Genomic DNA, 25,047 nt, shown 5'->3' on the forward strand with positions numbered 1-25,047 from the left:
ATCTGCTAGAGCTTATGGCTCAGGACCAGAGCTGCTGCTGATGGCATACATTCAGAATAGCCCTAATCTAAAATAAATGTTTAATAAGCAACCTGTGAAAGCACCTGGAATTATTTTTTTTCATTCACTTGATGCAGAAGAATCTTGAATAGTTAAAAAAAAAGGGCGTAGCTGTGATTTATAAAATATGTGGCTTCATGTATTAAAAAAAATGCAAAGTTTTAAAATCTTCTTTCCTGAATTCCAGCTCATCAAGGTGCTGTACAAGACCAGCCTTACCAGCTGCCAGTGGAAATCGATCCTCTCATAGGTCTGTCACTTCCTTCTCTCTTTGCGATTCATTAAGCTCTGTATGGTGGCCCTGAAGTGTAGATTACGGTTGTTTTTCACTTGCTGGTTGCTGGGAATGGAATTTTCCTGATAAACCATTTGCATGCAAATTGGAATGCAATGAGCTGTGGCTATGCTGGTATTTCATCAACTCCCCCTCGTTGGTTTGCCTAATTTGAACAGGCCTAGGACGCGTGTCAGTGAAAATTAATATGGATGCTGTAATAATGTGTGATTGAGAATGTGCATGAAGTACTGTCAGGATAATATTGGATCTTTTCATCACTCAGACTTGTTGATGAGCAGGAGCGAGGCACGTTATGATGAATCGGTGCACTGGTAATGTGATGGAGCTCCTTTGCTGAGGAAATTTTCATAATAACAGTAGGGTTCTTAACTGCACCGTGTTGTGAAAAATAAAACCGTGGTGCCAGGGTTTCATCATTAAAGGAGATCAATCCTTTCTTCATAGACCTGCTGTTCAGGCTGAGAGGATTAATGCGTAATTGCAAAGCAGTTTCAAAGTTGAAATATATTGCCCACTCCAGTTTAGTGTTGAGGTATTAGTATTCATTTTTCAAGGGTATTGCATCTTTTGATCAGCTTCACTAGTTAAATTTGCGTGTGTTTTTCTTTTATTGAAAAGGGGTGGAGGAATGTCTTTCCTTTATTTAATGACTCATTGTAATAGATTCAATTCATGACTTTTTATTATGGAGGTTTATCAGTTCGTATAGAGCTGATTTTTCTATTAGCAGGGTTAAGAGTTTGGTCAGTTCTTTCATTACAGGCCCAACTTCAGGGAGTGCATACTTGTAGTCTGTAGCATGGCGAATGGAGCCTTAAACAAAATGAGAAAAGAAAAACTCAGGTACCTAACACCAAAACAAACTAGTTGCAGGACAGGAGCAAAGAAGACAGGATTCGGTGCCCACCAATTCTGTTAGACTTCAAGCTTAATTTGAAACCAGCTGTTTCAGGGTGGTTTAACTGAAAAAGAAGTGGTGTGGCCAATTACAGGAGCAAGGAAAAATCAGAGCAAAAATGAACTTGCCTGGATAAGTTAGAATGATGGGTCTGTCAGCCAGTGAGAATTAATTTCAGAACAAATGTCCATATCCCAGTAGGAACTGTGATGTTTCCATCTGTAGATGCAGACTCTTCCTGTGTAGACATTTTGCTGGGTAAGCTCTAGGATAATTAAATCAGGAGCAGTGGGAGCGTATGAAACCATTTTATAGAGCTGATAAAATTGAAGTGTTTTTCCAAAGTTTCTAAAATCAATCCTCATCTGAATAATGCAATAGTTATTATGAGGAGGATATGTGCTGTAACTCTCCTTTCCTTCTTCAAATAGATTTTATCCAAAAAATGTTTGGGGCAGGAAATGTATGTTCTGCTTTAAAACCTGCTATCAAGTAGATTTTAGAAGTGTAAATAAATATTTCCAAAAAACCCCAAATCATGTTGAACTTGTCTGATCTTTTTTTTTCATCTCGTGTAACACGTAGAAGGAAATAAAATTATTATTATCCTTTTTATTTTTTCATGATTTTAAAATTAAAATTCCATTTTCAGGTTTGCCTTCAGTTTACAAAACACTTTGGCTTTTCTTTGGTACAAAGGCCTTTAAAATTAATGTTCACATTCTGAAAAACTGTTTAATATTCCCTTCTTACAGTAGATCTCAAATCAGCCTTGTGATTACACTGGACGTAGTTTAAAAGGTTTAAGGCTTTCTTTGTCATTGCTAAGCAGCATCATTGGGGGCAAGCAAGTAATTATGTAGGTAATATTAGAGGTTTTTAATTGTGGCTAGACACATTTACCTAGAAATGGCACCTAAGAGGACTACAAAATTACACTTTATGGTTATAGCAGGAATCTTGTTGCTGTCTTAGTCGTAAGGAGGGATTCCTGCTGGTGCACAGGAAGACATAAAACAGCAATGTCTGAGAAGAAATATATCCTAGATCTTTTTGAGGTGAAGACTTTGGAGGCCTTATCCCCACTGAATTAGTTGATCTGTATGTTTTTTGAGGTTCTTTTGCTGCTGTTTTGTCATACAGAATGTTCACTTATAATGTGGTGTTGTTACTCTTTAAGTGGCCCCAAGAGCAATGAGTGCCACATTTGTGTTACCTGCAGCGAGCAAGTGGCAACACCTTGCTAAATTATTTGCTACCCATATGGACAAGACAGTATCAACATTTTAAACATAGCAAAAGCATAAATAAATGAAGTATTTGATGCAGAGTAAATGGAATATACCCAAGGCTTAGGAAATAGCTGGTCTGTGAGAATGGAAAGGAGCCAAAGAGCAAAGAGTAAAGCAGAGCACAGGAACAGGACAGAGGCAGGTCTGGAAGACCACCTGGATGGAAGTGATGGTGCTCCAAGCAGTTGGCAGGCAAACCCAGGAGAAATTACTTGCCTGAGATGGAAATCAGGTTCCCTCAGGAACAAAGCACACTGAAAGTTCTTCTGACAGTGTAGGATTTTCATGATAGATATGGACAGGGACATACATATAAGAACAAAATATAGTATGAAATATGTGGTCACTAATGGATTCCTGTCCATTCTGTGCGTTCCCAATGAAAGATTATCTCAGGAAACAAAACATCAAGTGATCAAAGTAGGGCAGTTATATTCTCCCAGCCCTAAAGTTAATTGTGGAGATAAGCTGGTTAATTTTTGTGCCATGCTTAAAAAAATCTAAACAGTACTGATGTTCACTGGTTTGTTTTTTTTTTTTTTCAAAAGACAGTGCTTGCAATGAAGTACAACTGATATACAATTTAAAATCATGATCCTTTGTGTGCTACATTTGAGCCACTATGTGGTTTGTGTATTGTCTTATCATTACATTCCTTTGCTTTGTAGTTTTTAATTTCTTATACTAGAAGAAGTAGGGAAGGAATCTTACTACATTTTTGTGTACCGTTGGCTATGTGCAATCTTCCATTTATTTCTCAGCTGCATTTCACTTAAAAAGAGGCTTTCTTCTATTTTAGAATATATACTACAAGGAATTAGCATTGTTCCCAGAAGTGTCATGAGTATTTCATAGTAGAATCAGAAAGAAAGCGTCCCTGCCACAAAAAACAAGTAACCGATGTGAGAAATGTATTTGGTGTGGATGTAAGTTTCTAAATTGTATTTTTGTTCTGTGAATGTGGAAGGTAAAATGTCTTGGTTTGTATGTTTTTCTGTTCAGCCAGCAATACAGGTATGCACAGAAGGCAAATCACTGACCTTTTAGACCAAAGCATTCAGGTACATTCCCAGTGTTTTGTCATCACCTCTGACAATCGTTACATCTTGGTCTGTGGCTTCTGGGACAAGAGTTTCCGTGTTTATTCTACTGACTCAGGTAATGTATTTTTTAAATGTGGAGGCAGCCTAAAAGATTTTTTTACTGTTCATAATCAGCCTACTGTTTCAAATAAAGAATGAGGAGGGGAGAGGGTATTTATTCCCCTATTAATATTTGGCAAATCTTTCCTTACCTACTGCTGCCTTGTATTTTGTGCTATCAGTTTTGTGAAATGATGGCAAATGTGAGAGAAGGAACTCTTGTTTAAACTGAGTTTTACTTCAAACTTACAGGACAAGGATGCTTGTTCTTGCACTGTAGTTTTCACAGGTGAGAGTTTGTGTGAAGCCTTGCATACCAGGAGAGTTAATTATTCTTAAAGTGTTTACGTGAATTTAACTCTGGTTGGTTTTTACCACCAGAGAACTGGGTTTTTTAGGAAATAAAGGCAAGTACTATAGAACAAGAAGAGAAGTCTTGAAATCTGGTGAAAGAATACTTATAAAAGCCTTTAAAAGCTATGCCATACTCAAAGAATTGATTTGGAGCCACTGAATTCTTTTATATAACATAAACTGATCGATATAATGGGCAGCAGTTAAATTAGTCTGTCAGCGGGAGTGTGTCCAAACCATTGAAGTCATGCATGTGCCATGCTAAATAGAAAAGAATCTTTCAGTGTAGGAGCTACAGGAATTTAAAAGCTATGGAACCCCATGAAAAACTAGGTATTATTTTTTTTTTTTCCCTTTCATTATCTTATAATGGAAATAGCGACCTCACTGCAAGGTACTTCTTTGGGATTAATGACCCAGTGTGGTTAATGTGTGTGTGCCATCAAGTCCGGTAGGTTATTAATCCCTAGGGAGCATCCTATATGTTTGTCATTGTTTCTTAAATATATTAGTTAAGAGTGTTTTTCACACTTGGCAAACCAAAATGTTTGACAAAACAAAATGGTCTTTAATGAAAATCTGTTAAGACTTTAGATCTCATGGCATACTTCAGTATTTCTGTCATTTTTACAATTTTAAGGCCTTAAGTATAAAGGAGAAGTTCCATTTACGTCATATTGACTGCCCACGATTCATTATACAGATATCTTGTTAGACCCTTCTTAGGTTAATTTTCTTATTGATGAGAATAAATTTACATAAAACTGTGAATCTAAAGTAGATCTTCATAAAGGATAGCTAGCAGTAATAAATATTCAGTGTATATTCTTGATTTATATGAATAGAGAAATAATTCTGTTATATCAACGGATGTATTTTACTTTACACCTATGGAAGGAACTTGTATGGTTTTGGTAGCCTTGTCCTGTATCAGTCTGAACTGCAAATATCTCTTTATTTCCTCTGTGCATGGCAGATTCACCAGGCACCTTGTTACTACCATAGCTAATCAGGGTATAAACCAAAATACCATTGTCAGAAAAGTTTCAGATTTGTCTCTTCTATTGGTCAGTATAGCAACTCTAGCTTAAATGAAGTGAATTCAGATGTAGTTTACTTTGCTTCAAATTGAAATGAGAATATAGTAGGAAAATATTTTGAAATCAGCAGAACATCAAGGGGAAAAGATGATGTGATCAGTAATGCATACAGGCAAGTGATCCCAAGTGTTGAATTCAATTATATTTTAGCACTTGCACAAAAAAAGGAACCATTTTCCCTACCAGATCTTGAGTGAGTTTGTTTTTAGTAGGAAATACTTTCAACATAAATCATGGGTTCTCAGCACAGCCAATATAGCAGAAACACAATAAAACCTTCCTCCAGCAGTGGAATGACTTCTAGACAGTGTTTTAGCTTCAGTACTGCAGACTTGAGTCTTATTTTTCTTTTAATTATTTGTAGCACAGCTGTCAAATAAAACATTAACTAGAAAATTTGTTCTGTCAAAAAGGGATATCTGAGTGCAAATGGTAAAGTTGGATATTACTGTGTAGAGAAGACAACTCATGTTAAAGGAAACAGGAAAGTTTGAGGAACTCTTACGAAATTAGTATTTTTTTTTTTCTTAGCAATATAAAAGACCAAAATCTTATTTCTTGTTTTGATGATGTTCATTGAACTTAAGCTGCACAGTAACAAAATAAAACTAGCAGGGCAGTGAGACTACAGAAATAACCTTGAAAAATGCTTGCTTTCTAGAACGGAATGTATAAACACAGAAATAACTGAGAGGGAAATCTCTATAACTCAGTGATGTTTATAGCATAAACTTGCGTTCTAGAAGTGTAAATCACCCCAGGTAATTGAACACCTATGTCAATACAACTGAAAAATATATCACATCATTATTTGACCCCTTAGTTGCTTACCCTTCCACTACAAAGTAGGTATGCACAGTAAGAGTGCATCCAGGGGTTTGCCCTGTCCAGTCAGAAATGGCTCATGTGGTAGCACTTCATCTCACAGTTTCTCTTGCAATGTTAGAGCAGGCCTAGTAAGTTTTGCCAGTGTTTTATTTTGAATCTGATTTACAGGTTTCCTTTAAATTGCATCTTGTTATTTTATTTTTTTCTTCATGTACTCCAGTAATTTCCTTTTTTTGGTAGATAATTTGTACATATCTCTTGGGTTTTTTCTGGTTTTCTTCGCTTTATTGCACTTACCTTTTGATCTTGTTATAAATCAGGCTGTTAACACTATTTTTGTTCTTTCCTCAGAACCACTCCCTCAAGTCTTTTGTTCCCACTAGTTGTTATTTAGTGTCTGGATACAAATACAGTGCTTTTGTGCTGTGTAAAAACAGGCTGTGAAATGTTTCCTATTACCCATATTAAGTGACTAATAGTTTTTAATTCATGCACCAAAATATTTTATTAAAATGGGCTTAATTTGAGTCCCAACATTGATCTGTTACTTGTTATTTTTAAACGCTTTTCAGAACACTTGATTTAATTTTATTTTTATATATTTAGAAATGCAGTAGTCTGCATTTCCTGTTTCTTTTTTTTTGGCCTGTCTTATTAAGCCTTCCACACCCATCACTCTTTTTCCCTTCTGTTCCTCCTCATTCTTTATTCAGCCCAAAGCACAAATGGGTGCATGGTCATTTGGGCTGAGAAAGCCAGGGTCACACATTAGAGGCATCACACATCACACTTCCCTGTGTCATTGGATGCAGAATTTGCCCTGGCCCCTGTTACCTGAAGGGGCTTTAGTAGGTGCATGAGAAAAGTGTGTGTGTCCCTTGCCCTGCTTCTTCAAGATCTGCAATTGCTGGGCTTCAGCAAATCCAGTGACGCTTTTGAATAAAGTATAATATTGAGAGACTGTAAGTATTTTTTTGTGTGGATTGTGTGGACTATTGCACTTTTAAATAAGTTTCCACCAAATAAATAAATAAAAAATAGTACTCCCCACTGTAGTTCTATTTTGAACCTTCTTTTTGGATAAAGAAAATATTTTTAAAGTACTTTATAATGTATTTAATTTTTCTTAGAATAAGAGAGTAGCTTTAAAAGAATCGATTTGCTGTGTTACAGGTAAACTGATGCAGGTAGTGTTTGGCCACTGGGATGTTGTAACCTGTGTGGCTCGTTCCGAGTCCTACATTGGAGGGAATTGTTACATCCTCTCAGGATCCCGGGATGCAACCTTGCTGCTCTGGTACTGGAATGGCAAAACCAACATCATTGGTGATAACCCAAGAGGTAAGAAAAAACAGAAGAACCTGGTTTATAAGGAGCTTGTCTCAAAATGCCTTGAGCAAACACTTCATAGGATAAAATTTTAGGTAGGGTACTATGTGCCTAGTCCTCGCTCTCACACACCAGTCATTCTAATTGGCTTTAGTGCAAGCAACAGGGCTTATACCATATAACCAAATTAATAAGGCAGAGTAACCCTGCTCCAGCCTAATTCGGTTGTAACCTCTTCCCACCCAAACACCTTGCACTTCTCTTCCATCTTGCACCATTTCCCAGGAATTCCTGAATATTGTCTTTTATTCATGAAGATTCTCTCTTTTAACTGTATAAAAAACAGTGAACCACTATGACTGTACAACCCTGTATTATGTAACAGGAAAGGTAGAAAGTGATCTTGGTTTATGCCAGTTTCATTCCATACACAAAAAAATTAATTTCTGATCCCCAAAGCAAAGAAAAAGGCAGACATGCAGTTGGAAAAAAGCCTGGAGTAAACCATTTACAGGAATGAGGGGCTTTTAAGACAACCTGTGAGAGCTATATGCATAAATTTGGGGGCAAATTGTAGCCAAACAGAGGTCTTGTTCAGCCAAAAATAAAATGCTCTGAAGGGAAGGAGTAATAAGCAGTATATTCTGCCTTAAGAAGAGTATTTCTTAGGTTTTCTTCCATTCATTTAAGGTGTTCTGTGACTCTGTTTAAATAGTAGTAAAAACTGCCCTGCAGAGGACAAAATGGACATCTGGAAAGCAAGAAGTGGTGTTAGAGCTGTCATATTTTGCAGTTATAGCTGGCACACAATTTTATGTAATTGAAACAATACCTGATATCTTCCAAATTAATCAGTTTGGTAAAGTTGTGTGTTCCATATTTAATCTGTTACTCATCTGGAGTTACTTGAATTTGAAACACAGAGGTGGCTTGGCTGAAATTGCATCCTGTGAGCCACTTTAAAGAAGCACAACTAATTAATATCAGAATGAATATCGGAATTTAATTTGCAAATTATTTGATGTTGACTGTGAAAACTATTCAAAAGTTGAACAAGATGCAGTTCAGTTCACACAGTTGCAGAATCTTAAGGCAGAGGATGTGTGAAAACTATCCCTATTATCCTTCCAAGCAGCCCTGTTCAAGAGATGGCAGTTTTTCTGGGAAGTGGCTAGCAGAATTTTATGAGCTTCTTTAAATAAATATGGCGTTGCTTGAGGGAAAAAAATATCTGTGAATACTTCATACATATTTCACAATCTAACAATTTAAAGAAAATGCAAACTGTGTTAATTTTGCTGACCTTGTAAACTTGAGTTTGCAGACTCCTAGGCCTGCCCTGAGCAGTTGTACTTGTCCCACATTTGCCAGGCTTGCCTGCTCTGTGAGCAAGACCTCAAGGCTATAGGATCCTTGATCACCCTAATAGATCACTTGCTGTGGTTCTGTACCTAGTATTTGACTGAAATACGTAGATTTTGTTATAATCTATTGACCATCTTCTCTAATGCAGATTTCTAAGGAATTAAAATTTTGCAGTTTTCAAAGTTAGGCTACTTTAGCTGCTCTTTAAAATCAAACAGTAGCTACCTGGTAAGTCTCTGTGCTTGCCGTTCTTTTAAACTTGGACTTTTAGGGACTTGCAGTGGCTCCTGTGTTTACCAATTGCCTTTACGTAGGGCTTTTTTTGTGGTACAGCATGCCTGGAAACCTTTGTTATCAACTGGAATCTCATGGCACTATACGTAGTCTTAGACATGGGTATAGACAGTTCCAGCTTCAAAGAGATGGTAATCTGGGGTGTTTAATTTTTCCCAGAAATAGCTGTCTGTAGGCTTCTCTGTTCAGTCAAAAATTTTTTTGAAAATACAAATAAAAAGAGCTGTTTCTGCTTAGTTCTGATTTTGTCAGAAATGGAAAGCACCAGCAGACTTGTTGGGTTCTGAGCCCTGTTACTGCAGCTGTAACTTCCATCCACTTGCAGGATGTTGATATTTAACTGGTCTAATGTCTTTTTGTGTTTGAAGCTTACAATTTTTTTTACCTAAAAATATAATTCAGTCATGCTTTCAATGATCACTAGTCACTGGAATTTTAGATACTCTCAAAGTTGATACCTCCTTTCTATTTTTTCTCTATTTAATTAATCTCTAATATCCATCTTAAGATGACTTCACAGCAATGTGTATCTAATGGTATCATGGTACCGGAGTAATTCCAAGGAAAATAATTTAAACCAGGGAGTGTTTCTTTCCTCCTCTCATGTACCTGTTGCCTCTGATGTACATCCACCAGCATCTACCCTAAATAATATCCCATTAGGTACCCATTATTCCACCAGTTACATTTTATTTAGGTTCATTTGTCTGATTTCTTTACTTACAGAGCACTGAGCTCTGGAACTCTGGCTGTGCATATTCATGTTTTACAATTATAGTTTAGCTGGAAAGCCAGGTGGCCTATGGCACACGTGATAAATAAGTGGCTTGATATTCTTTATCAAGGACAATTTTCTGGCTAACTTGACTGTACTGAAAAATTCTCTGGTTTCGGTTTAACAGAAGAAAAATGTTACTGAAACACTGATTATTTACATAAGCTAACTTTTAACTTTGTGGCTGACTTTAAAGAAACTAGGATGGTGAGAGTGCATAGGTGTAGTTTCTTCCCAATAACTCTAAGATGCATTGATCAATGTAAACCAAATCTGACAAATTGAGGTCTCAGAGCCACATCTGTTGGAAACTATTTTATTCTTCACGAAACAGCTTGATTACATTTAGGTTACAACGTTTTGGGTTTTTTTTAAATTAAAACCTGAAATTCAAAAAAATATTTCATTATGCTCTTTGATCAAATGTAGAGTTTTTCTCTTTCTAAATTAATTGGTTTTGAAAATGTAAAAGCATGGCAGTACTTCTCTTTGGAGCACAGGCCTTTTTTTGGTGCAGAAATGTTTCTGGGGACAATTTCTGACCAAGGCTCGGAATAATTCAGAACAGAGCTAAGGACCTGAAGTAGTTGTGTCCTTTGGAATAGCCTTGAGGCGTTTTCCTTTCACATTAATTAACATCATGTACTGTGGAGGTGTAAAGTCCCTTTGCAAAGCGAAAGGGCATTTCCTTTTCTCTCCTTGGCATGTGGCTGGCTTGGGGAAGGTGGGAGGGAGAGGATGTATCCCTCCCCTCTGTACTCCTTAGAGCTCATGTGTGATCTGTGTCACACAAAGTTGGCTTCTGCATATTTAGGGACACCACTTGGGGATGTGACATTATGCACCAGGACTTGTGTGGTGGCATGTGTGGAGATTCCTGGGAGAGGGCTGTGGAAAGATGCTGTGTTTTGTCCTTGACCAGCCTGTGGAGGTGGAGGGGAGATGAGAAGTGCGGGTTGGGAGGAGGAATTGTGTGATGGCTGGAGAAAAGAGATGAGAGAACTCATTTGCATACAAATGGTGGGCATCACTTTCAGATCCCACTTTCGCTTTGAAGCTCAAGTGGCAACTCCTGGTGTTTGGACATTTCCTAGGTTGAGGGATTGCATTTTCCATTGTAATCACAGAACCATAGGAAACAGGGCCGGCAGGAGCTTTGGTCACCTGATCTATTCTCTTTTCCCAGTGAGGGCTTAACTATGCCAAAACCATTCTCCATTGATGTTTGTCCAATCTTTCCTTAAAAACTTCAGCAAATACATTTTTGGGCCTTAGAAGCCCCATCCTTAGCAGTCTGTTCCCAGTATTCAGCCTAGTATCCAGGTCTTTTTGCAGCAATTGCATTCTATCATCTTTTATCTATTTTTACTTTGTGTAGAGAACAGATTATTTCCTTCTTGCAACCACTTCCAGTTATTTGGATTGCCATGACTTCCAATTCTTTGCCTCCAACTTTAATAACTCTATTCTTTGTTTTTTGCCGTAAGTCATGTTTTTCCAGACCTCTGATTTTTTTTGTTTGTTCCTCTCCATTTGACTGTCTTCCTCAAAGTAGACCCAGGAATGCAGCTGAAGCCTTTCCAGTAATAAGTAGAAAACAACATGTTTTACAGACCAGTACTTTTCACATCCCCAGGGAATATCTGTTTCTTTCAAAACACTGTGACACTGTCAATTCTTTTAAGGTTATGAGCCAATATGAATGTCAGTGTTTCCTGAAGAATCTACTCATTTGTGTCTCCTTCTCTGTGTAGTTTAGCTGTGGAATCTTGTCTTGAAACTTTCTGAAGTGTATTCCTTTTTTAGACTGTTTCTCCAATGTGTCAAACTTACTTTGAATTCTCATCCTGTCCTCCAGCAGCCTTGCAGCAACTCATATCTGCAAATATACTTTGCAGTCTTATTCTATTAAATTGGTCATTAAAGCAAGTGTTGGCTAGTATGGATTCAGGAATGCTCATCAATACAGTTACCATTTTGAGAATGAATAGCTTTCTGAATATAGCTTTCCAGTGTATAATAGTATCTTCTGAATGTGTGGTTCCCTATTTTCCTTAAGAAATTGCTCATGTGGAACAGTGCTAGAGTTCTTACTAAAGTAAGGATATGTGATGTCTCCCTGAACATGTCCCGTTACTTTGCCATAGCAAGAAAAAATAGTTGACATGATTTGTTCAGAAAAAATCCAAATCAGCTGTCACTCATCTCCTTGTTTTCTTGTAGGAAATTGTATGTGTATATATAAAGATATAAATGTTCTGCCAGTATTTTTTCTGTTTGTTGGGATTAAGCAGACTATTCTCTAATTTTTCTTTTTCCTTCTTCTTAAACAACACAAGACTTTTTAATCTTGCAGAACCCCACCCAGTATCCACAGAGCAATAGTTATAACTCTGGGATTGCACAGTTTCATTGTCACAGTATTGCTATTATCAGGCCAATTGAGTGTCAAACATTTACCTCATTCAGGTATTCTCTAGTTGAGACAACAGTTTTCATTGCTGCTTTTACTTGGGTTTAATGTCTGACTGCAATTGATCTTTTCCTGAAGTACGTTGTGAGGCATCATCTACTGGTATTGCTAGCTCTTAATAACAGAGCAGCTTCTTGAGAGAACTTGTCATATTTTTGTGTTTGTCCTTGTTAGTTACATCGCATCTATCTGTGGCTCTCCTGGGTTTGTCGCTGTTTGCTCATACCTTGTTGCTTACACTGTTTCAGAAATAACTCATTTATTTTCATCTTTCTGCCTGACTTTCCTGTGTTAGAGTCACTGGAGAACTGAGTTGTGCCAGCTGGGATCTTGTTGGTCTCATCCCTGTGCTGTACTGGAGCAGCTTTCACTAGTATCCTTATTACCTTTTCCTTTGTTTTCTGTAGACTTTATGACCCATGAGATCTTACAGAAGGATATTCTGTATCTATTGAAACCTGTTTTCTCAAAATACTTCAGGAATTATCTTGTCCTTGATCTCTCCCTTACAAAGCATATTGAACATTCTCATATCTTTGCCACTGTCATGTAAATTCCTTTCAGCACTGTGGTTTTTTAATTTGTTTTGCCATGTTGGTTATAATCATATCTAGAAGGTCATCTCTAGCTGTTATACATTAAAAATTGTCTCCAAATTGCTTTCTACACACATACTATCTTCTCCAATCTTCCTTAATAATCCCTCACCTACATGGACCAGGTAGAGGCCAATCATATTAGTGAATGTAGATTTACGTCTTCAAGGTTTTTGGTTTTTCACTGTAGCTGTTTTGTTTGGATGTACTTTCTTGAAGGGGATGTTTACAGTGGTGAATTTAATTGTCTTAATATTGTTTATTCTTCTAAAATGGTTTGTGCTTAAAAAATAGTAGGCATTTTTGTAGTCCAGTGGAAGATAGTGTTTTTCTGCTATTCTTGCTTTTTATTCATGGCATATGAAGAGATGGTTCTGTTGCTTTCAAATATCTACATATGTGTCCACAATTATGTTTTGGTTTCATCTTTTGAAAAAAACCAAAATATTTTTAATTAGAAATTTGATTTACTTAAGGAAATTAAGGCTTGACTGATAAAAATATTCAGTGCTATGAAATATCCAGTCTGTGTATAACAGTATCACTACTGCTAATACTAATGGGCTCTCTTCTGAGTTATTGCATTGATCTTCCACACATATGTGAATAAAACAAATTATATTACCTGTTTTATGTTAGCCCATAAAACTAGAAAATGTTACTCTCTGTGTGTATCACATTTGCATCATGAGGACTATGGGGGTGCTTTCATTGCATAGCTTTATATTTTTTAGAGGGTACTATATTCAGCTATTCTGAAGTGTGGGAGATAAATGGGTTTAGTAGTGTAGCTGTGTAGCAGGACTTGTGTGAATGTAAGCACCTGATTTCATACCTAAAAATACAATTACTGTATTTAACTAAGATTTACTTGGGAGGATTCACTGAACAGTTTTGCTATTGAAAATGTGTAGAATATCTCCCTCAGATGCAAATTTCTAAAATGCACAATCTTTTCAATTTATAAAATATGAAATCTCCCAAAGGATTCAAAATTTAATCACATTTTTTGTCTTGCTGAAGAACAGTCTTGCCACTATCCAAGCTACTTTTAAAAGAAACTGCGTTTTTCTTTGATTTTTACTTAGCTGGAATTCCTAAATAAATATTCGAATACCTGCAAGATTTTTATAAATTAACATTATTATTATTAAATATATATGTATAATATGTATGGCATATATACATTATAAAATTATTATAAATTATATTAACATTAAAGCTATGATCTTGAGACTAGAGAAATCATTAGTTTTAATTGTATTGGTAATCATAGTAAAAGATAAAATGTCTGTATTTCATCAACTGCTACAGGCGTTTTTCAGTTGGAAAATTTAAACTTTTTGTGAGAGCTTCATAATCAATTATTAAAGTGGATAATGCAAGCAATTAAAACTTTGAAATTATATCTGATGAGCATCTTTGTCTTGGTTGATTGAAGAATAATGGCATGAGTAATAATTTCTTTGTAGTCAGACACACTAAACCTGTGAAGTTGAATTCTGTGAGGATTTGCATAGATGCTTCTCTCTGCACACAGTGAGCAGTCACACGGATTTCAAGCAGGTCATGTGTCTGCTGTTAACTCTGTTGCCAAAAAACCCTCTCTTTGCCTTCTTCCCTCATCCTCATCTTGAATTAACCTACATCTTGGTTCCCAGGTCTGCATGATCTGGGCTTTATTTTCAAAATTTGTTTTAAAAGCAATGGTAATAGAGAAGATGAGGGTCCACATTTCCAAAGAATGCTTATAGCATAAATATTCATTTAGGATTCTAATTATTATTTTTAAAAATTGAAATTAATTTGCTTAACAGCAGCTTCTCTTAAAAAAATGAGTTGGGAAGTAGTTGTAAAAAGCTTACCTGTTAATGTTCCCTTTTGCATTTACCGTGGCAGGTAGCAGGAGTATCAAAATGTCCATAAATCACTGATCAGGTTAGTAATGGAAATTCTCCTGTTATTGTTCCTTTCTGTCTACCAGAGTAGCTAAAAAATTTGCAGAGCCTCAAAATATTGAAAGATGTTTGAAATTGCTGCAGCTATAAAGGCAATAGTTCACTGAAGTCGGCCTGGTAAGAAAAAGTGTTGTTCCAGCACTGAGTTTTAGGACAGTCTGCACATGCTCCTTTAGGTGCTTAGTAGCACTTTTATTTTTTTACCCCTGCACGCATTTTATACATTATTGTGTGAGCCCTTCTTAAAAAAAAAAACCAGCCAGTAAATAATTCAGTATTATTTTAACATTGTTTTACTGCAGATGTAACAAATATTCTTTGTTTCTCAAAAATGGCAGGACAGCACAATGTTGTATGGAACGCTAGAGTCCTTCAGCGCCATCTGCTGACATCCAGTTGAAGATGATCTCGGAACTGGATTCTAAGCACTATCTAGTAAAATATTAAAAGTATCTATTCACGTTTGTGGGGGGAAAGAAATTAAAAAATTCATTTGTAGTATAATTTTTATCATTTTATTGGAATTATAATGAGAAAATACAATGTGAATTCAAGTTCAGCTTATGAACTGAAACAGAAATAGGTCAGGAGTGTTTTGTTAAGTGGGACTGTAAAAAGAAATGGAGTACTTCTTTTCTTCTTACTTTAAAGGACTTTAACAAGTGCAATATTACATTTTTCTATTTGTGTTGCAAGTGCAATTCAGTAAAAAGTTTGTCACAGAGAAGATCCACAAGGCTTGGAAAAGTATCCATAACATGTCTGAAGGAACACTAAATGTTCTTTTACCTAACATTTATTGCATTATTTGATGTTAGCCTTGAAAGCCTCATGAAAGCTTAGTGGACAGAGCAGTTACTGATGCTGTAAGTGGTCCCACAGTTCCCTGTAGCTTCACAGGTAACAAGGACTGGGGCAATCTGTGTGAATCTAGAGCAGAGCCTTAAGTTCTGCAGCCACAAAAGGTCACTGTCCTTTCTTCTTCCAGCTGTAACGCATTGATACCTCAAAGGGTTTGAGGCCTCATTGTATGGAGGCCTCCAAGTACTCTGTAAATCACATACAAATGATCATTCTACCTTCCACATATTTAAACTGGAAAAAAGATGAGGAGTAACAGGTGGGTGAATTCTGGTATATCTGGAAATCTGCAATGATGCCGCACAAGCCAGATAATTTTGTGTTTATAGAATGCCAAAAATTGTGTCATAGATGATACCTATGAGGACAAGGCCTTCACTGTAAAGAACTTGCAATAGCATTCACAGGTAGTTTGGAAAGCAGCTAAATAGTCATAGTGGCTTGGTAGTGATGAGCATGTAAATTTGTGTGCCATAAGTATTTGTTTTGGCTAAAAGTATGTCCTACAGTGTTAAGTGCACCATCTGTATTATCCTTGTTTTCAGCTGAATAAGAGATTGTGTTTCAGGATTTGTCAATCAGTAAGTAATTCAAAGAAGCATTGTAGAGCAAGTTTTGAGGCAATCAAGGCTGTATGTATTTTGAGACTGGAAACAGAGAAGGAGTTTGGATGCTGCTTTTTTGGCAGTATCCAGCTTCAGGTGTTACCAAAATTCAATGCATGGTATTCTCCAGCAGGATAAAGATATTTGGTACTTCATGATGCAACACAGACCTTTGAGTTCCAGGAAAAACAGCTATATTTAGGACTTGTAACTATTAGTTGATGTGGTAAAAGGAATTATATTCAGATGGTAAATGAATACAACCTTAATGTGCACCATATACAGAGTTGTGGGATGATGTACTGATAATACATCACATTTATTTACCTTGGTTGGTTGCTGAGAAAAAATCACCGTTCAGTTCAAAGTCTCTTAGCATGTAGGACAGAACAGAATATTGCAGAAGATAAAATCATTTAAATAAATAGTCTAGAATAAGACCACCGGCGTAAATGTTACAAAAATTACTTGATCAATACAATAATCCTGACTTGAGTAAGAAATTATTTGGTAAGTGTTTCTGGATCGAAATTCTAGTACTAGCACTAGCAACATGGAGATACTGGAGTTATGGCCTGCCTCATTGAGAAAGTATCTGGTTTAAAGAGTTACTTGTAAAAAGACAGCTAATTTATGTATTCTCTGAACTTGATGTATACCATCAGTGCTCCCAATTACATTGGTGAGTAAAGGTGGTAAGCATCTCTCTAGTACCATAGACTAGTGGTGGTAGTATTGGTTTGAAATTACCTTTACAAAAGTAATCGAATAGCTAAAGCACAGACTTTAAAATAAATTATTTTGATGTATTTTAATAGGGGGAAATAAAAAGATCATAAAAAACCTGCTGAACTGAGTGGAATTATTATAGGAAACCTCTCATCCCAGATTCTATTTTGCCCAAGTTATGAACTACTGTATAGGTTTCAACTAAATGTAGTTATCTTAGTTTATCTTACAACAGTTCCTCAGTAGCTGCTATTTCTGACTGAAGTAATTGCGTGATTGTTTTTTTTTCCTTTTGTGTTTAGGTTTGTTGTCTTTTCTTCTTGAACTAGGTAATGGTAACCATAAACCAAAAGAGACAAATATGAAGACAATAGATTATTTTTTTAGTATAAACAAAAAAAGCCCCTTCATAAACGAGTTTTAGAACATTATCAGACAAAAATGACCGTGTTCTAAAACTTCAAAGCTGCCATTTAAGTAGCAGTTTATGAAGTCGGGATGGTGCAAATATTAGAATATTAGTGTACACTGACCCTGAATATTCACCTGCAGATACTTTTCAGGGGCTTCAAAAAGGCCCGGGTTCAGTGGGAGGAGTCCTGCTGAATGACTTCCAGGACTTGCAGCAGATGAACCCCTACTAAGAGAGAACTTGTTCCAGAAAGTTTTGTGTTGCACATGGTGTAGGAATTAAGAGACTGGGGATTGTTGACTTTTAAAGTCTGAATTGTAATACCCAGCTTATGAAAGCCTGTTAAATCTTTTTCTTTATTGTGTTTGCTTTGGAAATGTAGTTTTTGTGCCACAGCATATATGAAAAATCTCTCATTAGTACTGAATAAATGTTGGTCACTTGTTGCACAGTGATGCTGAGGGAAGTACAGTAAGCCCTCCTGTGTTGTATTTACTGAAATGAATCCTACAAGATAAATCTAATGTATTTTTTCCTTACTGAACAAACTGTAGCATCTCCTGGGCTTTGCGTGTTTAGATTTTGCTTCAGGATAGAATGATACATTGTTCAAAGATGCTGTTCCTTTTTCAGAAAATACAGGGTTGAAGTGTTTCTTTACAAAACCAAAACTTGCATCCTGGCATAAGGTTGTACTTTTTGTGGTAAAATAAGTCTGAACAGATGGGAAGTAGTTTGAAGGAATTAAGAGGAAATGCTGATGGAGTGTCATGTGAAGAACCAGACAACAATAAAGTTCCTATATAATATGAAAGTATTATATTGTTACATAAAAATGCTTATTTACAAAGAAAAGATTATTCAGACTGAAGCTCTAGGAATACTTCAATAATTGTGTGGTATCACTTGAGTGAGATCTCTCATCCATCAGATAACTTTTTATGCCAGTGAAATGGGATTCTAATAATTTGGCCAATTATGTGATCTGTAAATAATGTTAATGTGCAGACTTTAGATAATATTTGACAGTTATCACTTTGATGCAATTAAACTCTGAAACCTGCTATATAATCAACATAGGAGCTTAGCAGCAAATTAGTTTTCTTGATTTACTTACATTTTGCTGAGAGCATTTTTGTGCAGATGTCCTGTATTCTGTACATACGTCTGTACTTCTCACATCTATGTCAAACCTTTTATTGTTTTCCTCAATTTTTAATCATAAAAGCAACTTCCAAATTGGGAAATTTTAAAAATGAATTTTAGAAGGCCTGTCTTATGTGTACAGTTTGGTTCTGTTGATGTATCATTCTGAGAAAGCACTCAGTCACTTACTTTTGCAAGAAATAGGTAAAAAGATAAATTAACTGATGCTTCATTTAATTTGGATTTTATATTGACATAAAAATCACATAATTAATTTGCCATTAAAAAGTGCCCCACAGCCTCTGTAATAATAGAATAATTTAGAAATTGCTGTTTAGGTCTCCGTGACTTATAATAAACTGTCTGCTCAGTATAAAACATAAAAAGGAGCACAGTCAAATATTCTATATTTTAATGTGTTGCATAATATCATCTCACCCATAAATAGTAGGAAGAATATCTCGTATTTAATTGTGAGGTAAGTTTTTTAGGTAATCTCTAGTTTGATTCCTTTCTAGGAAGATATTTTTCTTCAAATGAGTTCCTGTGTTTGGCTCAGCTTTTACAGCTTTGTGCTGAAACTAAAGAAAGTGGCCATTTCGGGAATTTGCTGATGGATTTAAAATGTCATGATCCTGCTTTGTATTGTAACATCACCAAAGCTGAAAAAAATAGCAGAGAGACCCAGCAATACAAACCAATATCGTGTTCCCTCCAGCAAGGCATTTCTTCTTCTGGATGTCATTAAACTGGAAGAAAGTTTTGACTTTGCTGTAATCCCACTGTTCCTTTTTAAACGTAGTTTCCAAAAGCCTAACATTTTTTCACTGATATATCACCACAGGCTGACATATCATGTGCTCTTCTTTTATCTTCTGAAGCTCGAATTTTATGATTTAAAATGTACTTAAGTCACTTAAGTAAGAGTGATATTTTATGTTATTTTCTCTGGGAAAACAGCTTTGCAGAAATTATTTATTGGAATATAGGTGAGTTTTTTTGAAATAATTTGAATGGTTGCTGCAATGGTAAAGTATTCTGTCCATTACTGGAAAGAAAATAACTTTATGTGTGCCTCCTGTGACTAAAATAAATCATTGATGGCATTTGTAGCAATGTGAATGTGGCCTTAAGAATCCTACAGCATTCAGCTCCAAGCAGCAATCCAGTGATGGGATAGTCTGAGGATATCACTATATCCTATGCTGAGAAAAGGACATCTGTAAAACTATTGTGTCCTGGTTATTAGTGCTAGGATTTGAACTATCTTTAATTTCATTTGACTTGTTCATCTTCCTTAAGGATCTCCATAAAGATTCTCTGAGTATTCTTTTCAGCCCCTACTTAGGGTTTGCATCAGTGGTCGTAAACCTGCTTAGCAGACAAAGACTCTCTTCCCTTTGAAGTCACTTCCCCAGTTTTTCAAAAGGGTCTGAAAGTCTGTTCTCCTAAAACAATTTAGAAAAGTTTGAAGTGGTGCCCCTTAAACCAGCAACAAAATAAAATTTTCTCTTTGCATTATTGAAAACCATGACAATCTTTTGAAGCAATAACAGTTTAAAAGCTTTTAAAGAAATCTGTTCTGCTCTATGACCAGCTTTTAAGTTGACCCCATTATTTGGGAAATCAGAGGCTTGGAAACCCCGAAATACTTGACATTCTTATCAAAGGAGTCAGCCTGACTTTTCACAGGACTCCTCTTTTACAGTATCTATTCAAATCCTAAGTTCATTAAAGATACTACTCAGATTTCTTCTTTTTTTGTTTGTTTGGGTTGTGTTGTTGTTGTTTTTTTTTTGTTTAAGTGTTTATTTCAAAAATAATTTAGGAAACAGTTGATACAATCTATGAAACACTTATCCTTCCACCTGTCGATTTATACTCTGTTATGTTTGAAGTCAAGTCCAAATTCTGAAAAGACTGAGTGTTACTTAGGGTAATTTTATTTTCTGTGAACTGTGATAAATACATATTCTCAGTTTCTACTTCTTGATTTAAGAATATTATCTCCTACATTTAATGGATGTAGTTGCTGACAGGCTTATACACTTAAAGCCTATAATAATGTAGATGATGTAAGCAATAAGTTTACTCTCATGATTTCATCTGCACCTCCTAATAATTCATTCAAGCATTGCTTCTCATAAGTGCTTCTAACTCCAACATCTTTCATTCATTACCTCCTGCAATGTTGTATATTTAAAACTCTGATTTCAAAAGTTTCGTTAATGTGAGGTGTATAATTAGATAAATTCCTTGCTGATCCATGCAAGTATGTGTTAATGCAGTTTCTGAAAGCAGAAGAAAGCAATAAAACCAGAATTCTAAAATTTTGTTAATACAGGCAGCTCATTTAAAAGCAAACAAACTAACAAGACCTTACATGCACAAAGCTGCCTCCTTTTAGGGCTTGGGAATGACAGGGAGAAAGAATTGGGTTGGCAACATTAAATTGTTACTGGATAGTATATGACTGTTATGGTTGCTGTTACATTTTCCCCCAAAACTATAGGTCTGTGGCTTGGCTACATAATGGTCATTTATGAATCTTCTGAGGTGCCCGGCCCATGTTTAGGGGAGCAAAGTTCAATAGAGCAACTTTGCTGTGAAAGGTTTGTGAGCAAAATTCACAGGATCAGCCACCTGAAAAGTACCTAGAGGTTATTAAATCCACCCTTATGCTTCTAATTTGTTGGGAGTTTTTCCTTTGCTCCCGAACCAGCTGCCGTACTTCCTGGGCTTGAGAGTGTGTTTTCAAACAATATATGAAACAAAAGTCACAGCTTTTAATGGCTATTTCTTAAGAGATTAAGACAAATTCAGCAAGTTGCTCCAATGCATGTTCACATTTAATATGCTGGCAACATACATGCCTGGGTGTGTACATGTATGCACACACATATATCATGTCTATATCTAAGAAGAAATCGATTTATTTACTTCTCAAATTTTTGTATTAATATAAATTATAAATTATAATAGTAACTGCAGAATAAATCAAATTTTGAAAGGTCAAAATTCTTGACTTGAGACCTTGTCATAGATTATGACCTTACCTAAAAGCCATTGGAATGTGGCAGCTGCACAGATGTTTTGGGAAGTGGTATAAATGGTCTGAGTAAATGTATTTATGCAAGCTGAGATCTTACACCTCTTTTCCAGAGAAGTCTCTCAGTATACATACGCAGGGTCTGAGAAACTATAAATATAGCTCCATGTTTTGTAATAACACTCAGTACCAGTATTGCTGGCACTGCTCTACATGGACAAATTAATGATATAATGCTGGGTTTATCTTTTAAAAAGTTACAACCTCAAATGTAATTTGATTGATGCTAACTTAGTGACTGATGGAGTCAATAGGTCCCATTATTACTCTGTGTCTTTGCAAAACCATCTCCTCTTTTTCAAGTGGAAAAAAGGTTGATTTTATCATTGTGTTACTGCCTTGTCGGTATCTCACATATCATCATTTATTGTGAAGTGAAATTATTCCCTGCTGCTTAAAAACTCATCCAAACCTTTTGAAAACTGCATGATAGCATTGCCCAAGAAACATCCCTTAGAGTTTAAATCCTTTGTGGAATGCTATGAATGAGCTAATTATATGGTAATACAAAAATAACTTTGTGATTTTTGTGAAATGCCAGCACTCTTGAAGAGGGCAGTGAATAACCTGTTAGTAAAGGTATAAAAAGATTTAAAGAGCTTTATAGCATTTGCTTACCCTTTCTCTGCCTTGACCTGGAGAATAATGTTTTTTCCTTTAAATGTGCCAGTTGTACAATTTTTCTTTTTTTATTGTATCCATATATGTTTGATTATAAAGAGAATCTCAAAAAAACCCCAAAAAACTAGTTCCTGTTGCAGGGAAATGTTTAATCGGAGCATTAATGTTGGGTTTGAGTGGGATTTTTTTGCAAATTCTTCAGAAATTCATACTGACTGTGGTCCAAGCTCCACAGCTTCCAAAGAACTGGACCTCAGGCTGAGGTTTCATCACTGTTATTAGGTTAAAATAAAATCAGTCACTGAATGTTTTCCTTCATCTTTGGGCACTGTTGGTGTCTTCTCTTGGTACTTACTGTAGTGATACTTGCATTTACTAGTGGCTGTTACAGGAAAGGGTAGTAATTGTCTTAAATCTCTCCCTCCACAAAATATAAATAGAGGGAGAGACAGAGGGAGGGGAAACCAACTTTGGTTGGTTTTAATGCACACCTGACTTTCCTGTTACTGTGTGTTAATAAATGTGCAGGCAGAGTGCTGCTGCTGTACTGCACAGGTAGTGCAGTATACTATGCAAATAGGAGCGTTGAAGTGATTTGTAAGCAACATGAACTCAAAGAGCAAGGAAACAGAAGGTGCTTCAGTGATGGAAAGCAGTGATTTTTGGGAATAGACAGTAACCAAAGATTGCTTTTATTGTTTTTTCATTGAAGGTGATTTTGCAACTCCTCGAGCTGTTCTGACAGGACATGACTATGAGATCACCTGTGCTGCCATTTGTGCTGAGCTTGGCCTGGTAATAAGTGGTTCAAAAGGTAAGGTAGCTCTTGTCATTTCTTTCTCTTCATGAAGCTATACTCCTAATGCCAAAAGGAATATAGTTTCAGGTGGCAGAATTTATGAACTTAATGGTGGTTTTATTTCTAACCTTTTTTTTAGTTGGTATGGAATTTGAAACCTCTTTTTCAGCACGTTATAACTGAAGATTGTTCAGACATTCATAAGAAGAGGCAACCACATCAGTTTCCCTCCTGATTGCTATTTCTGTTTGTTTATCTGGTGTGTAATTGCATATAGTATAGTTGGATACAACCTTTGAGGGCCAGGATGGTGAAGAGTGGCTGTTATGGATAACTTCTCAAAAAAGGGAAGCAAAAATTAGTTGTAGGAGAATGTGCTGGATTGTTAGTTTAATGAAGGGTATGTATAAACTACTGGTAGTTCTGTTCAAGCTCTTTGAGCTTGGCTGCAAAACCTCTAATATGCCCCGTTTGTGTTCTCAAAGACCTGCTTTTGGCAGGCAAATTATAAAGAATGATGTTGATTCTATGGATATTTTTTATACGTTTCTTATTTGCTTAATTGTCCACAATTATTTTTAAACCGTAAATTTCTTGGAATTAGTATCTTTCTGCCATAGTGTTTCTAAAGAAGCCACTCAGAGACACTTCTTCAGAGTTGGGTGTACTCATGATCTGTACCTCTGTGCATTTCTGTTTTATGCATGTGAACTCATGTGGCTTATGTACAGAGCAGGTATTTGTCAAAATATGTTAAAAAAGCAAATACTTACTGGGTCATGTATGGCTTAAAATCTTAATATGAGAACATACACTTTTAGAATACCTACATGTGTATATTCATTACTCTTAGCTCTTATATTCTTTATATTTCTTATATTCTTTACTCTTAGCTGTGTTGGGAAAATCTCTTTTTAAGGTTCATTATGTTTAATTACTCAAAATTAACGAATCTCAAAATTAACTCCTAAAAATTAACTCTCAAAATTAACTACTTCCAGCTTTAAAGAAAATCCACAAAAGGCAATCTGTTAGGTCTTTAACTGGTTGTGATAGGTGCTCTAAAATACCTTAATGCAAAGCTTTTAAGGGATAAGATGTTCATCTGACTCTCTGGCTCCCCTAAAGTCATAGGCAATCCACCTAAACATAGTAAAAACCACTATAATGTATTATAATAGTGATTATTTAAGTAGAAGTCATGACTTATTATTTGGTATATGTCTTTAATTGAGCATGTAAATCAATAACCTGAGATCCTGTTCTGTCTCACTAGAAGGACCATGTCTCATACATTCTATGAATGGAGATCTACTGAGGACATTAGAAGGTCCTGAAAGATTACAAGGTCCTGAAAGCTGCCTGAGACCAAAACTTATTCAAGCTTCCAGAGAAGGCCACTGTGTCATATATTATGAAAACGGCCTCTTCTGTGTGTTCAGTGTGAATGGGAGACTGCAAGCCACTATGGAAACAGATGACAAGATAAGGGTGAGTGTCCTCAAATGTGTGCCATCAGTTCCATGGGGAAAACCTGTGAATGTTGGAGCTGTGTGGAGACTCTTTCTATAGCCAGACCATAACTGTGTGATATTAGACCATTAGTGTAGCAGCATTCTGAAAAAATTTAAGGGGATCATGTACTCTTAATAACATCAGGAGGGGTCTTTTACAGTTTTAACTGTAAAATAACTCTTCTCATAAAGGAATGCTGTGTAGGCATTTCCTTGAGGCAGAGAATACAAATATTACCAATTGCTGACCAGGAGAGGCTGAGCTGCATCTGTACTTTTGAGTCTGAAGGCAGGAGGTCAGTGGACATGCTGCTTTGTAAGCTTTCCCTTTCTTTTGGCATCTCTGACTGCATTCCTGCATCTCGGTTCAGATAGCATGTGTTGTGCTGAGCTCCATGAATTTTACAGGGATATGTCTGTACTTCAACTCCTTTAGGCCTTTGGCATTTGCTAAGCAGGCAGGAAAGTTCCACATCTTCAGCTGCAAGA

At 36.1% G+C, this 25,047-nt stretch overlaps 1 protein-coding gene across 4 annotated transcripts in view; it reads left to right on the forward strand.

The window, feature by feature from the left end:
• LRBA (LPS responsive beige-like anchor protein) overlaps nucleotides 1-25,047 on the forward strand; it is a 372,381-nt gene that overhangs the window by 337,733 nt on the left and 9,601 nt on the right. For all 4 annotated transcript variants that reach the window (XM_082282111.1, XM_082282108.1, XM_082282110.1 and 1 more), the window contains 5 exons: nucleotides 248-310; nucleotides 3,551-3,706; nucleotides 7,146-7,313; nucleotides 22,958-23,059; nucleotides 24,321-24,535. In XM_082282111.1, coding sequence (XP_082138237.1) covers nucleotides 248-310; nucleotides 3,551-3,706; nucleotides 7,146-7,313; nucleotides 22,958-23,059; nucleotides 24,321-24,535 — 704 coding nt within the window. The remainder of the gene's footprint in view (nucleotides 1-247; nucleotides 311-3,550; nucleotides 3,707-7,145; nucleotides 7,314-22,957; nucleotides 23,060-24,320; nucleotides 24,536-25,047) is intronic.

This window comes from Coloeus monedula, assembly GCF_965178545.1.
Source record: "Coloeus monedula genome assembly, chromosome: 5".
Taxonomy (NCBI): domain Eukaryota; kingdom Metazoa; phylum Chordata; class Aves; order Passeriformes; family Corvidae; genus Coloeus; species Coloeus monedula.